The following is a 16,600-nucleotide window of genomic DNA, read 5'->3' on the forward strand; positions in this document are numbered from 1 at the left end:
AAAATAACGAATTATTGTTAGTGAACTCTCTCATATTATGGTGAAAATTATTAACCATATAAAAAAATGGTATATTAACTTTTATTTATCAATATTTCATAAACATGGACTTGATGAGAAAAAAAAAGCAAATTCCCTGAAAAGCGGAATCATTGTACCATGTGAAAATGAAGGAGGGTGGAAATAGACACTTTTAAAACTTAAAATGTGAACTATGTCATTATGTTTCATCATTGCACCTGAAATATATGACCATACTAAAGCCTTATTTATAGTTTAATTCAAATTATATATTTTAATCAATCCATAAAAACAACATCACTGTAATTTGGCTTGATCATTGAAGCTGGTATTTAGTTATTCCTTCATTTGTAGGTAAATCTAATTGCATGGTAAAATCTATATTTATAGTGCACTAGTACTTGTACAAATATAGGACTGATTATACATGATCCAATCATAGTTAGAATCACTATCTGAAGCAACTTAATTAAAAAAGAGCTTTGCAGAACTTAAATTGTCAACGCCATGGCTAAAAATTAAAAGGTCAAACAGACAAACAATAGTACACATGACACAACATAGAAAACCAAAGAAAAAACAACAAGAACCCCATTTAGTCTATGATGATTTGAAAAAAAAATGGCGGCTTACGATAGGTTTTATATAACAAATTACCTCTGAGGTTTTTTTTTAAAACAATATAATCAAGAAGTCCAATGAAACTAAATAATCTGAAACAAACTTTTAACTTGTAAGGATTTTTATTATTTAAATATAGCAAAATAGCTTTGGGGAATTCGCGTTGCAGTTAAACTTCATACAGAAGATAAGGTATTCATCGACATAAAAAAAAACGTACATATGTGTGAAGCGTTAAATTCTAAATATTAATTTTGAAATGATGTAAATTTCGCTGGAAATATATTTATTGTGTTCTTATACATGCTATATAATTAATTGTACTACTTTCACTCTTTACACTGTTTGATACTATAACGAATAAAAGGGCAATAAGGTTAAAGCAGCCGTACTTTTCTAACATAAATAAGCAAGCAAACAACGCAAGAAAAAATATATGTACAACCCCGATACATGTTTAAAAAAAACCATTATCGATATTAAAACAGTACTTCTTCATTTCAAGTGTATAAATACTTTCCATCAAAAATAAATTGATGAATTTAAAAAAACCCAGATATGAACCTTTTCGAATTTTCAAAATTAACTAGTGTATAGCTAGTTTACATACACGTTAAAATGTAGTGTTTTGTACTTCCTTAATTTGTCTTTGAAACAATCTTCATTCCACCGAAAACGCAATTTTTTAAGAAATTAACCCAATTCTGAAACCGTTATCGACCCGTTTCTTATACACATTTATAATCTTCTTAAGATTTAATTTCAGAAATAGACCGAGATTTAGAATAGTCCAAAAGTTATATAGAATTTATAAGAATCCACAAATAGTGTATTCCACTACGCGATTGAATAATAAATAATTGATACAAAAAGCTGAGCAACATGGTTGATGAGTTGTGTACTTGCAGGTGAATTATTGGACCTCATTGCATACGTATTCATGTGACCTTCAATTCAACCCTAGCTGGAGATTTGATACCGATGTATATAGATTTAAAATTGTATGCGTTTTACGGAACCCAGTTTCTGGTATAATTTAGCTGTTAGTTGCAGGCTCCAGATGAATGGAAAAATAACGAATTATTGTTAGTGAACTCTCTCATATTATGGTGAAAATTATTAACCATATAAAAAAATGGTATATTAACTTTTATTTATCAATATTTCATAAACATGGACTTGATGAGAAAAAAAAAAGCAAATTCCCTGAAAAGCGGAAACATTGTACCATGTGAAAATGAAGGAGGATGGAAATAGACACTTTTAAAACTTAAAATGTGAACTATGTCATTATGTTTCATCATTGCACCTGAAATATATGACCATACTAAAGCCTTATTTATAGTTTAATTCAAACTATATATTTTAATCAATCCATAAAAACAACATCACTGTAATTTGGCTTGATCATTGAAGCTGGTATTTAGTTATTCCTTCATTTGTAGGTAAATCTAATTGCATGGTAAAATCTATATTTATAGTGCACTGGTACTTGTACAAATATAGGACTGATTATACATGATCCAATCATAGTTAGAATCACTATCTGAAGCAACTTAATTAAAAAAGAGCGTTGCAGAACTTAAATTGTCAACGCCATGGCTAAAAATTAAAAGGTCAAACAGACAAACAATAGTACACATGACACAACATAGAAAACCAAAGAAAAAACAACAAGAACCCCATTTAGTCTATGATGATTTGAAAAAAAATGGCGACTTACGATAGGTATTATATAACAAATTACCTCTGAGTTTGATTTTTTTAAACAATATAATCAAGAAGTCCAATGAAACTAAATAATCTGAAACAAACTTTTAACTTGTAAGGATTTTTATAATTAAAATATAGCAAAATAGGTTTGGGGAATTCGCGTTGCAGTTAAACTTCATAAAGAAGATAAGGTTTTCATCGACATAAAAAAAAACGTACATATGTGTGAAGCGTTAAATTCTAAATATTAATTTTGAAATGATGTAATTTTCGCTGGAAATATATTTATTGTGTTTTTATACATGCTATATAATTAATTGTACTACTTTCACTCTTTACACTGTTTGATACTATAATGAACAAAAGGGCAATAAGGTTAAAGCAGCCGTACTTTTCTAACATAAATAAGCAAGCAAACAACGCAAGAAAAAATATATGTACAACCCCGATACATGTTTAAAAAAAACCATTATCGATATTAAAACAGTACTTCTTCATTTTAAGTGTATAAATACTTTCCATCAAAAAGAAATTGATGAATTTAAAAAAACCCAGATATGAACCTTTTCGAATTTTCAAAATTAACTAGTGTATAGCTAGTTTACATACACGTTAAAATGTAGTGTTTTGTACTTCCTTAATTTGTCTTTGAAACAATCTTCATTCCACCGAAAACGCATTTTTTTAAGAAATTAACAAAATTCTGAAACCGTTATCGACCCGTTTCTTATACACATTTATAATCTTCTTAAGATTTAATTTCAGAAATAGACCGAGATTTAAAATAGTCCAAAAGTTATATAGAATTTATAAGAATCCACAAATAGTTCATTCCACTACGCGATTGAATAATAAATAATTGATACAAAAAGCTGAGCAACATGGTTGATGAGTTGTGTACTTGCAAGTGAATTATTGGACCTCATTGCATACGTATTCATGTGACCTTCAATTCAACCCTAGCTGGAGATTTGATACCGATGTATATAGATTTAAAATTGTATGCGTTTTACGGAACCCAGTTTCTGGTATAATTTAGCTGTTAGTTGCAGGCTCCAGATGAATGGAAAAATAACGAATTATTGTTAGTGAACTCTCTCATATTATGGTGAAAATTATTAACCATATAAAAAAATGGTATATTAACTTTTATTTATCAATATTTCATAAACATGGACTTGATGAGAAAAAAAAAGCAAATTCCCTGAAAAGCGGAATCATTGTACCATGTGAAAATGAAGGAGGGTGGAAATAGACACTTTTAAAACTTAAAATGTGAACTATGTCATTATGTTTCATCATTGCACCTGAAATATATGACCATACTAAAGCCTTATTTATAGTTTAATTCAAATTATATATTTTAATCAATCCATAAAAACAACATCACTGTAATTTGGCTTGATCATTGAAGCTGGTATTTAGTTATTCCTTCATTTGTAGGTAAATCTAATTGCATGGTAAAATCTATATTTATAGTGCACTAGTACTTGTACAAATATAGGACTGATTATACATGATCCAATCATAGTTAGAATCACTATCTGAAGCAACTTAATTAAAAAAGAGCTTTGCAGAACTTAAATTGTCAACGCCATGGCTAAAAATTAAAAGGTCAAACAGACAAACAATAGTACACATGACACAACATAGAAAACCAAAGAAAAAACAACAAGAACCCCATTTAGTCTATGATGATTTGAAAAAAAAATGGCGGCTTACGATAGGTTTTATATAACAAATTACCTCTGAGGTTTTTTTTTAAAACAATATAATCAAGAAGTCCAATGAAACTAAATAATCTGAAACAAACTTTTAACTTGTAAGGATTTTTATTATTAAAATATAGCAAAATAGCTTTGGGGAATTCGCGTTGCAGTTAAACTTCATACAGAAGATAAGGTATTCATCGACATAAAAAAAAACGTACATATGTGTGAAGCGTTAAATTCTAAATATTAATTTTGAAATGATGTAAATTTCGCTGGAAATATATTTATTGTGTTCTTATACATGCTATATAATTAATTGTACTACTTTCACTCTTTACACTGTTTGATACTATAACGAATAAAAGGGCAATAAGGTTAAAGCAGCCGTACTTTTCTAACATAAATAAGCAAGCAAACAACGCAAGAAAAAATATATGTACAACCCCGATACATGTTTAAAAAAAACCATTATCGATATTAAAACAGTACTTCTTCATTTCAAGTGTATAAATACTTTCCATCAAAAATAAATTGATGAATTTAAAAAACCCCAGATATGAACCTTTTCGAATTTTCAAAATTAACTAGTGTATAGCTAGTTTACATACACGTTAAAATGTAGTGTTTTGTACTTCCTTAATTTGTCTTTGAAACAATCTTCATTCCACCGAAAACGCAATTTTTTAAGAAATTAACCCAATTCTGAAACCGTTATCGACCCGTTTCTTATACACATTTATAATCTTCTTAAGATTTAATTTCAGAAATAGACCGAGATTTAGAATAGTCCAAAAGTTATATAGAATTTATAAGAATCCACAAATAGTGTATTCCACTACGCGATTGAATAATAAATAATTGATACAAAAAGCTGAGCAACATGGTTGATGAGTTGTGTACTTGCAAGTGAATTATTGGACCTCATTGCATACGTATTCATGTGACCTTCAATTCAACCCTAGCTGGAGATTTGATACCGATGTATATAGATTTAAAATTGTATGCGTTTTACGGAACCCAGTTTCTGGTATAATTTAGCTGTTAGTTGCAGGCTCCAGATGAATGGAAAAATAACGAATTATTGTTAGTGAACTCTCTCATATTATGGTGAAAATTATTAACCATATAAAAAAATGGTATATTAACTTTTATTTATCAATATTTCATAAACATGGACTTGATGAGAAAAAAAAAAGCAAATTCCCTGAAAAGCGGAAACATTGTACCATGTGAAAATGAAGGAGGGTGGAAATAGACACTTTTAAAACTTAAAATGTGAACTATGTCATTATGTTTCATCATTGCACCTGAAATATATGACCATACTAAAGCCTTATTTATAGTTTAATTCAAACTATATATTTTAATCAATCCATAAAAACAACATCACTGTAATTTGGCTTGATCATTGAAGCTGGTATTTAGTTATTCCTTCATTTGTAGGTAAATCTAATTGCATGGTAAAATCTATATTTATAGTGCACTGGTACTTGTACAAATATAGGACTGATTATACATGATCCAATCATAGTTAGAATCACTATCTGAAGCAACTTAATTAAAAAAGAGCGTTGCAGAACTTAAATTGTCAACGCCATGGCTAAAAATTAAAAGGTCAAACAGACAAACAATAGTACACATGACACAACATAGAAAACCAAAGAAAAAACAACAAGAACCCCATTTAGTCTATGATGATTTGAAAAAAAATGGCGACTTACGATAGGTATTATATAACAAATTACCTCTGAGTTTGATTTTTTTAAACAATATAATCAAGAAGTCCAATGAAACTAAATAATCTGAAACAAACTTTTAACTTGTAAGGATTTTTATAATTAAAATATAGCAAAATAGGTTTGGGGAATTCGCGTTGCAGTTAAACTTCATAAAGAAGATAAGGTTTTCATCGACATAAAAAAAAACGTACATATGTGTGAAGCGTTAAATTCTAAATATTAATTTTGAAATGATGTAAATTTCGCTGGAAATATATTTATTGTGTTTTTATACATGCTATATAATTAATTGTACTACTTTCACTCTTTACACTGTTTGATACTATAATGAACAAAAGGGCAATAAGGTTAAAGCAGCCGTACTTTTCTAACATAAATAAGCAAGCAAACAACGCAAGAAAAAATATATGTACAACCCCGATACATGTTTAAAAAAAACCATTATCGATATTAAAACAGTACTTCTTCATTTTAAGTGTATAAATACTTTCCATCAAAAAGAAATTGATGAATTTAAAAAAACCCAGATATGAACCTTTTCGAATTTTCAAAATTAACTAGTGTATAGCTAGTTTACATACACGTTAAAATGTAGTGTTTTGTACTTCCTTAATTTGTCTTTGAAACAATCTTCATTCCACCGAAAACGCAATTTTTTAAGAAATTAACAAAATTCTGAAACCGTTATCGACCCGTTTCTTATACACATTTATAATCTTCTTAAGATTTAATTTCAGAAATAGACCGAGATTTAAAATAGTCCAAAAGTTATATAGAATTTTTAAGAATCCACAAATAGTTCATTCCACTACGCGATTGAATAATAAATAATTGATACAAAAAGCTGAGCAACATGGTTGATGAGTTGTGTACTTGCAAGTGAATTATTGGACCTCATTGCATACGTATTCATGTGACCTTCAATTCAACCCTAGCTGGAGATTTGATACCGATGTATATAGATTTAAAATTGTATGCGTTTTACGGAACCCAGTTTCTGGTATAATTTAGCTGTTAGTTGCAGGCTCCAGATGAATGGAAAAATAACGAATTATTGTTAGTGAACTCTCTCATATTATGGTGAAAATTATTAACCATATAAAAAAATGGTATATTAACTTTTATTTATCAATATTTCATAAACATGGACTTGATGAGAAAAAAAAAGCAAATTCCCTGAAAAGCGGAAACATTGTACCATGTGAAAATGAAGGAGGGTGGAAATAGACACTTTTAAAACTTAAAATGTGAACTATGTCATTATGTTTCATCATTGCACCTGAAATATATGACCATACTAAAGCCTTATTTATAGTTTAATTCAAATTATATATTTTAATCAATCCATAAAAACAACATCACTGTAATTTGGCTTGATCATTGAAGCTGGTATTTAGTTATTCCTTCATTTGTAGGTAAATCTAATTGCATGGTAAAATCTATATTTATAGTGCACTAGTACTTGTACAAATATAGGACTGATTATACATGATCCAATCATAGTTAGAATCACTATCTGAAGCAACTTAATTAAAAAAGAGCTTTGCAGAACTTAAATTGTCAACGCCATGGCTAAAAATTAAAAGGTCAAACAGACAAACAATAGTACACATGACACAACATAGAAAACCAAAGAAAAAACAACAAGATCCCCATTTAGTCTATGATGATTTGAAAAAAATGGCGGCTTACGATAGGTTTTATATAACAAATTACCTCTGAGTTGTTTTTTTTAAAACAATATAATCAAGAAGTCCAATGAAACTAAATAATCTGAAACAAACTTTTAACTTGTAATGATTTTTATTATTAAAATATAGCAAAATGGATTTGGGGAATTCGCGTTGCAGTTAAACTTCATAAAGAAGATAAGGTATTCATCGACATAAAAAAAAAACGTACATATGTGTGAAGCGTTAAATTCTAAATATTAATTTTGAAATGATGTGAATTTCGTTGGAAATATATTTATTGTGTTCTTATATATGCTATATAATTAATTGTACTACGTTTCACTCTTTACACTTTTTGATACTATAATGAACAAAAGGGCAATAAGGTTAAAGCAGCCGTACTTTTCTAACACAAATAAGCAAGCAAACAACGACAGAAAAAATAAATGAACAACTCCGATACATGTTTTTAAAAAAAAGTAATCGATATCAAAATAGTACTTCTTCATTTCAAGTGTTTTAAATACTTTCCCTCAAAAAGAAATTGATCAATTTAAAAAAAAAACAGATATTAACCTTTTCGAATTTTCAAAATTAACTAGTGTTTAGCTAGTTTACATACATTTTATGAACGAATTAACTACGTTCACATTTTTTACACAGCTATCAACAGTCTGTCTACTTGTATGATATTTTCAAATATGATTTATGGAAATGTTCTTACTCGATAAACATTTATAAGAAATTCTCTTCACAAATTGTTGAATATAATGCATTAAACCTTAATGTTTGATAGTGTATAACGCCTTACTACTGGCACTTGACATGGTATAAATTTCAAGACTTAGGCTTAGCTCAATACTTTTTATTAAAATGTCCTGTACCAAGCCAGAAATATGGCAATTGCTATGAAATAGTTTGTTTCTATATATGTTGGCGTTTGTTTTTGTTGCACTTCAGTGTTACTGTTCTTTCTTCTTTTTTCGCTTATGGTTAAGGTGTTTTCCACGATATACTTCTGTTGTGTTCATAGAAAGCCTGTACATGTAATCCCTTGAAACGTTAATAACATTGATAAAAAGAGGAGCTTTTGATTTTAAATACTGTAAAATCAGAAATTATTGCGTGCATTTATTATTGCGATATTATCATTTCTAACTTAAATGCGATTGTACTTTTTACGATTTTGAGAAAAATCCTGTTTAAATCATATTTCAAAATGCGAGTTAAAATTATTGCGTTTTCGCAATAATAAAAACCTCGCAATAATTTCTGAATTTACAGGACTTAATTCCACATCTGCTAATAAACAAACCTGATAAAGCTCTTTTAAATGTTTCAATATAGTCCAGAAAATATCAGAAAACCCATGCACAATGTTTTAAAAGCATGATTTTTCGTATATAAGCTCCTACAAAAATGTAACATTATTCTAATCAAAACAAAATATGGAGCCAACATGTAAAAAATCAACCTCCGTTTTGTCAAAGATGGCGGACAAAATTGCCAAAAATACTAAATATACAAAGTGGTAAAAATTTAAACTGTGTATATTATTTCTTTATACCCTTCTCAACAAATATAGATATGAAAACAATATGAACAGCTTTCAACATCCGATTTATTCCAAGTTAGTGGCCGAAAAAATAAAAATGATTAACGAACTAATAGGACTTTGCAATATGTAAAAAAAAATATATCAGATGAGTACACATGAAAGTAATATATACACATATATAGTTGCTGTTATATATGCAATAAGTCTTCATTCATCCTGTTTGTATCGGTAAACCCTATACTCTGCAGTCCATCAGACACAATCTCCACTACATTTGAATAAAGCTGTAGGGAGGGTGGATTTGAAATACTTCCATTGTCCTATACAACCTTTCTTGTAAATACAGTGAACAAGCTCCTGTAGTGAAGGGGCTGACTCTGACAATATTGTCCATAACGGGATCTAACATGCCGTTGTCTTGCTTCTTACAATCATACATGTCTGAGGAGGGTAGAACAGGCTGTAAAAGCAAACACTATATCAAAATTATTCCATTAAAGTTGTACACACAACGTTAGGCTTGTTGGTAAGGTGCCTCTCGTGTTGGTGGTACAAACTCGATTGAAGTACCTCAATGTGCAAAGAGTACTTTTCTATATAAAAAAGAAGATGTGGTATGATTGCCAACTATTCACAAAAGACTACAACGACAGTCCATTTATACTGTCGATTTTACTTGTCCGATGGTACAAACTAATGGTAGAATTGAATCACGGCATATTGTACTTGGTTGGTCAGTCATCTGTCTAAAAGCAGCTGATACCTCGGGGAAAACATTCCATGTATCACATGATGTTGTCTTTCCTCGTCCTGAAAATGAAGATACAGTGTCGCAACCTGTAAAGGTGTGGAATATTGGTAAAATCATAGATTTAAGAGGACTTAAAGATTGTGCAAAATAAGATTAATTTTGTTTCATATAGATATTAAGTTAGTTTAAAATAATATAAAAGAAAATAAACTTAATAATTGTCCTTTGTGAATCCTAAAAATCTTAAATCTTCTGCACGGGATTAGCAATATGATAACAAGTAACTGATGATATGTTAATAGTATATGAGTATATTAAAGATATAGTTCTTAGTTATACTAATCATATCTGTACTACTCAAGGAGAGACTGATTTCTTGAGCCGCATCTCCTCTGAAACCATACAAATTCGGAAAAATTTGTGATATGACGTATACATGTAGTATTGGTTCTTCCTTAATTTGTCTTTGAAACAATCTTCATTCATCCGAAAACGCAAATTTCTAAAGAATTAACCCAATTCTGAGATTGTATCGAGCCGTTTCTTATACACTTTCATAATCTTCTCCTCTAAAACGACTGGGCTATATTAAACAATACTTGGCCACAACCGTTACTGAGCATCTAGTTGAACAAATTTGTCCGATGGTCCTACCTGCCAATCATCATGCCCTCCATTTTTAATAAAGGGGGTAAACTGCAGTTATTGTTTCATATTCTAAAAACTTTTCTATTTAGAGGTCATCTGAAAGGGACAAAAATATTAAGAATAGTGAGCTTAACAAATTGTCAATATACGCCAAAACTGTCAGATGATTTCTTATAGGAGTTATTGCCTTTTCATGATAAATTTTAACTTTTTTATGTTTGCCTATTATCTCGAAACCCATAAAAGATAGAGAAAAAAATGAGTAGCAAGACAATTTCTACAAATAAGTCTGCAATGTGGAAATTGTCAGTGGACGTTTTCTCAGAGAGATTGCCGTTTGACGACAATGACTTTTGCCATTTTTTGCTTTTAGTATTTAGATAGAAACTTATATCAGAAAACGAAATCAGCAAGTCATGAACTACAATACAGACAGTGTAATGAATATCTTCAAACGACTCCGTATTCGAGTTATTGTCAATGTTCGCTATGTTTTTATGTTCTATTGAGTTGTTAATAGCAAAAACATACACTATTATTTGAAACCTTACTACAGTATAAATCGACCTATTTTTGTTTACAGCTGCGAGAGTATGTGCAACTTAAAATAGATTCAAGATGGTATTAGTTATAGCAGCTGATCCTGAATTATACACATCGATTTCTTTGACACAAAAAACACTGAAAGCCTATCTTCCATATCAATTTCTTAGAGAACACATTAATGAAGTTAATTGCGTTTTACAAAAACCAAGGATCTTGCTGATAAAACATGGAGACAAGGTATCGTCCGATGATTTGACTTACCTTTTGGGCCATGCTTCTGAGCCAGGATGCTACAGTATAACGACAGACCTTGTGGAAAACTGTAAACAATGGACTTGTTCGTACGCCATTGTAGTTTTGCTGAGTGCAACTGGTGGACAAGGATCTTGTCGTTTGAGTGCATTTGTAAGTATCAATGTCTGCAATGCACGTGCCCGTTAACCGTTATCGTGAATAATTTAAAGATTTTTAAAAACCTAGGTGGTACCCAACACTATAACCAACATAGATATGGCTAGTTAAATTTTCATAATTTTTGAGAAATGTTAAAGTTATGTGAGTGAATGTTGAAAACAAAGTTTATCCAATTCTTAAACCAATGCATGTTAATATCATAAGCTTAAAACCTTCTGTGCACGATCTTATAATCGTCAAAAAAGAATCTCTCGGTCTGTAATGATGTAATAATATGGCAGCTAATTAATCGTTGTGTTTTGAAGCAGATTGTCAGGTCTGATGAATATTTACCCCATTTTATCAATAAAAGCAACAGTAGTATACAGCTGTTCAAAACTCATACATCGATAGAAAAAAAACACAAATCAGGGCTACAAACTAAAACTGGAGGAAAGTAACGCATCAAAAGAGGAGAACCACGACAACAGAAACACAATAATATTAAAATTATTTCCACTGCACTATAAAAATCTGTACTATCCTTATTTGTATATTTTAGGATAAAGATATATTAGAGGTAGTAAAAAAGAACTTCGAAGACTTCAGTGATATTACATTTATAATAAAGATTCCAGACATTCTGCTCAATACAGTTCAGAGGATCTGGACCGGCTCAGCAATGAGATCAATCACAATATACGGGACCAATTTCCCAAATAACGTTTATTTCAATATATTTCTTTTTAACGATAGTCAAGTCTCTATTCGAATAGGTCTCCGTATGCACAAAAGTATCAAAGGCTGTTTATTAGATATACAAAAATATTCGCAAAACCTAGTTTACGAGGTAAACAACCAGTACATAATGTTCGACAACGCTAGCAGTAAAATTACAAAATCCTTGAATGAAATTATTCTAAAGGGTTTCCAATGTTATCCACTTGCTTCCAGGAAAAGACAAAACTTTATAAAAGGAGTGAGTGTTTAAATAGAACATTTCATTAGAATGGGACAAGGGAAGCAATTCAATTCATTATTCACAGCCGAAGTAGTGAAAAGACTTAATAACAAACATCTGGGTTCTATTATTGACGCAAAGTTTAAACATGGGCAAAATGGTATCAATACGAAACAAAACAGAGCAAGAAACAGACAACTATCCGTATATCCATCAAGTTCAGCAAATTTCTTCAAAACGACATGCAAACTCTCAAAATTTGAATCTGAAAAGGCTGCAACAATGATTTATACAGACCTTAACAACAAAGCTCAAGAATATCAAGAAACGATTGGAATATTTACTAGTCATTTAGAAGACGAATGTGCAAACAGCAGTCTACATGGTGTTACTATTCATGAGCTAAAGGTTTTAGCCTATAGGTAAAATTGACTCAACATATTTCGTTACACTAATGTAAAGAATAAAACCCAAGTCAAATTAATTTGTTCTCTTTATTATAATAATACAAAATGATAAACCAAAAGTTCAGAGTAATCAACGATTACTTTCTATATTAATGTGCTAATAAAAGTAAATTGAAGTTAATATTTCGTGTGATATCTTTTGAAACATTGATCTACATTTCTCCACGTCTCAAGTCCGCTTGAACATATTCAGTTTAACTAAAATGTAAAGACAATTTGTTTTAATTTCTGCAGCTAGTGTAAGTAGGAATAATTAAAACATTCTCGAACATTATCATTAAGGCTCAATAATTAACTTTTCAGAAGTAGTTTTCTTTGCGTAATCTATGTTTTTAGATAATAAAATTAACTCAAAAACTCTTGGTTTCGGTATTTATTCTTTCAGGCATGAAAACGTTTCTGGATTTGGTTATACTGATGGCACTGTTCGTGTTTATATAAAAGGCTCTACAGAAGAAGATAAAACGGAAGTGCTCACATTCTTTGAAAAATATGTCAATACCACGGAATATAACTTAAAAATTGAATTTCGTAAGAAACGTGAAATTACATATTTTGCCAAGCTTGAAAATGGAAGTAGAATTAACAAACTCAAAACAGCAGGAACAGGTCCAAAGGGATACGGAACGTTGGGTATGTTTCTTGAAGACAACAAGGGAATGTACTTTTTCACAACTTGTGCTCATGTAATTGAGGAACATGAAGATGCATATTTTCCAGATGATAACACTAAAATCGGAGAAAACGTCTTCATTTGCCATCCAAATGCAAACAATGGTATTAAACATGCTAAAAAAATGGACTTGTCGCTTATACGTGTGTGCCCTGACTTTGATATAGAATGCAAACTAGGGTTGAAAAGCGTTCATGGAAATTTCTTAAAAGGCGCAATTTTCAAAGGTGACATTTTTGAAATATTTGGACGCAGACTGTATAAATGGGGCGCCACCGAACCGTATCTACAAACAGGAAAATGCACAGGTATAGAAGAAGACGAATTCATTCACATACAAATAAATACAGACAATTTTGCGAAGCCCGGAGATAGTAGTGCTATAATTTGCGCAGGCAGAGATGATGACACAGCGTTAGCAGTTTTCGTTTTAGTTGGAGAGGAGAGGACTGACCGAAAAGATGGAAAGACGACATACGTAGTTTATAAAGTTGCTGATGCACTAAAAAATAATTGCACACATGACAAGGGCAAAGAAAGTATGTTTATGCACAAAAACTTTAACAGTTTGTTCGGCTTCAAGTTCTGGGTCAACTAATAGGGCTGAAACAAAAAGTTCAAAGAAATAAATTCAATTAACGGTAAAGAATAAAAATTATTAAGAGGGTAAAGCAAACATAGTTAAATTTTATTGTTCTTGTAAACGATGATCTTCTTTCATTTTCCAAAAACCTGTCAACAACGCAGGTCATGGCTTTTATAATTTAGTGATCTGTGATTTAGAAAAAGCCATGCTAGTAATGTTTTGCTATCTCAAATAAAGACTTTAAGACATGAGAAAATAATCAATGAAAAAAGAAAATGCACCAAGATAACAATATTCTTCTTTCAACAACAAAGGATGAATGGGAGAGAACGTATTTTATACTGCAACTAGTTGTGATTCTTTCCTAAATATAGTAACACAGCTATATTTTGTGCAATGTCAATTTTATCATGGCTCACTAGTTTTTCCACAATCAGAGGTTCGTTAAGGGATGAAAATAAGTTTGAAATTTGTGTTACAATTCAGAATGCTGTCAATGTATAAATTTAAGTTGCAGTATAAAAACAATATAAGGTCGATGTAATAAAGATATAAAAGTTTTTGTATTCGGCGCAAAACTGTGGAAGGTCTCGGTAGAACCTCGTCCTTCCCCAGTTTATCAGCCTTATACAAAAAAATTATGTTTTTATGACATTGACCTAATCTTGTATATTTAATGGATTTAACATTTCAGTGATATTTTGTGATCATTAGTGGGTTTTTTTTATATTGAAAAAAAATCCGTTAGTCTATTCCATCATCAAATTGATATTTCAGTGATCATTTGATGTTTTAATTCAACTTTATGAAATACATGAACTTTAGAGCATCGTCGTGCGTCTCTTAAAATCAAATTGAGAATGTATGATATAACATAAAATGTTGTTTTTTTATACATAAATAATACACATCGACCTTTATTCTGAGATGATGACAAACTATAAAATTGAGAATGAAAATGTGGAATGTGTTAAAAAAAAAAACACCCGACAATAGAACAGACAGCAGCAGAAGGTCATCAATAAAAAAAATATATAACAATTCAAATATGTTTCTCCGTACTGCATAAGTTTTACGCATGGTGTACATTTCTTTTGAAAAAACGCCAAACTTTTAAAATCGTGCATGTCATGCTGATCAGTTTTTAATGTCTTTTGAACGATTTTTTGCACCAAACTTAATCTTCGACAAACGATCTTTATTTGCATGGTACTTAAATGGATTCGTATATATATATAATGACATATAAACTTCTCCGATACAATAACTAGAGCCTCTCAAGTGCCTGTATCTCTCACCTGACTCTACTTTGGTTTTTGAAATCTTATTTAAAAACAACATTTGGCTACAAAGATACAAAACTTGGTCAGCACCTCATAAGGAACATTCATGCTATGTTGGGTTTCATTCCATTCGATGGTTCTCTAAAAGAAAACTTTTGTATGCATTTCCCATAGGGTCCTATGTTAAACTAAAACCCCACGGGCGGTCATATTGGATGACAGATCGGCTACAAAGTTACAACACTTGGTCAGCAATTCACAAGGAACATTCCTGCCATATTTGGTGTCATTCCATTGAACATTTCTCTAAAAGAAGTTATTTTTATGCATTTCCCAAAGGGTTCTATATTAAACTAAGTCCTCCGCTGGTGGCTTTCTTGGATGGTGGATCAGCTACAAAATGACAACACTTGATCAGCACCTCATCAGGAAAATTCATGGAATGTTTGGTTTCATTCCGTTGAAAAGTTCTCTAAACGAAGTCATTTGTATACATTTCCCATAGGGTCCTATGTTAATCTAAGTCCCTAGCTGGCGGCTATCTTGGATGATGGATCGGCTACAAAGTAACAACTCTTGGTTAGCACCTCATAAGGAACATTCATTTACGGGTAGACTTTACATAGATAAATTAAGCCGTATAAGAAAAGTAATATGAGTCTGTTAAATTTGATGTATGCCTTTTTGTGCTTCTACGTTACACTTGTTGTTTTTATAGTGATATTAAGATGATAACACAATATTGACTGCTGTACCCCTATTTTTGACATTTTTACTCTTCGAGTATGTTTGTTTTGTTCATGCATCGTTGACAATGTAAAGGAATTTGATGAGACTGTCATACAAGTGAAAGGTTTAGATAGCTATAAAACCAGGTTCAATCCACCATTTTTCTACATTAGAAAATGCCTGTACTAAGTCAGGAATATGACAGATGTTATCCATTCGTTTGATGTGTTTGGACTTTTGATTTTGCCTTTTGATTTTGGACTTTCCTTTTTGAATTTTCCTCGGAGTTCAGTATTTTTGTGTTTTTACTTTTTTCATGCCATGTTTGGTTTAATTCCGTTGAACAGTTGTCTAAAAGAAGTCATTTGTATGCATTTCCAATAGTGTCCTATGTAAATCTAAGGCCCCCTCTGGCGGCCATCTTGGATGATGTTATCTGCTACAAAGTAACGACACTTGGTCAACACCTCATAAGGAACATTCATGCCATGTTTGGTTTCATTCCATTCAGTGGTTCTCTAAAAGA

General features: G+C 30.8%; 1 protein-coding gene across 1 annotated transcript; it reads left to right on the forward strand.

The window, feature by feature from the left end:
* The first annotated feature begins 12,569 nt into the window (after nucleotides 1–12,569).
* On the forward strand, nucleotides 12,570–14,074 carry LOC134690206 (uncharacterized). The gene is made up of 2 exons (XM_063550181.1): nucleotides 12,570–12,758; nucleotides 13,189–14,074. The coding sequence occupies exons 1-2, from the start codon at nucleotides 12,619–12,621 to the stop codon at nucleotides 14,072–14,074; spliced, it is 1,026 nt and encodes a 341-aa protein (XP_063406251.1). The 5' UTR covers nucleotides 12,570–12,618.
* The last annotated feature ends 2,526 nt before the right edge of the window (nucleotides 14,075–16,600 follow it).

Source organism: Mytilus trossulus, chromosome 11 (assembly GCF_036588685.1).
Source record: "Mytilus trossulus isolate FHL-02 chromosome 11, PNRI_Mtr1.1.1.hap1, whole genome shotgun sequence".
Classification (NCBI taxonomy): domain Eukaryota; kingdom Metazoa; phylum Mollusca; class Bivalvia; order Mytilida; family Mytilidae; genus Mytilus; species Mytilus trossulus.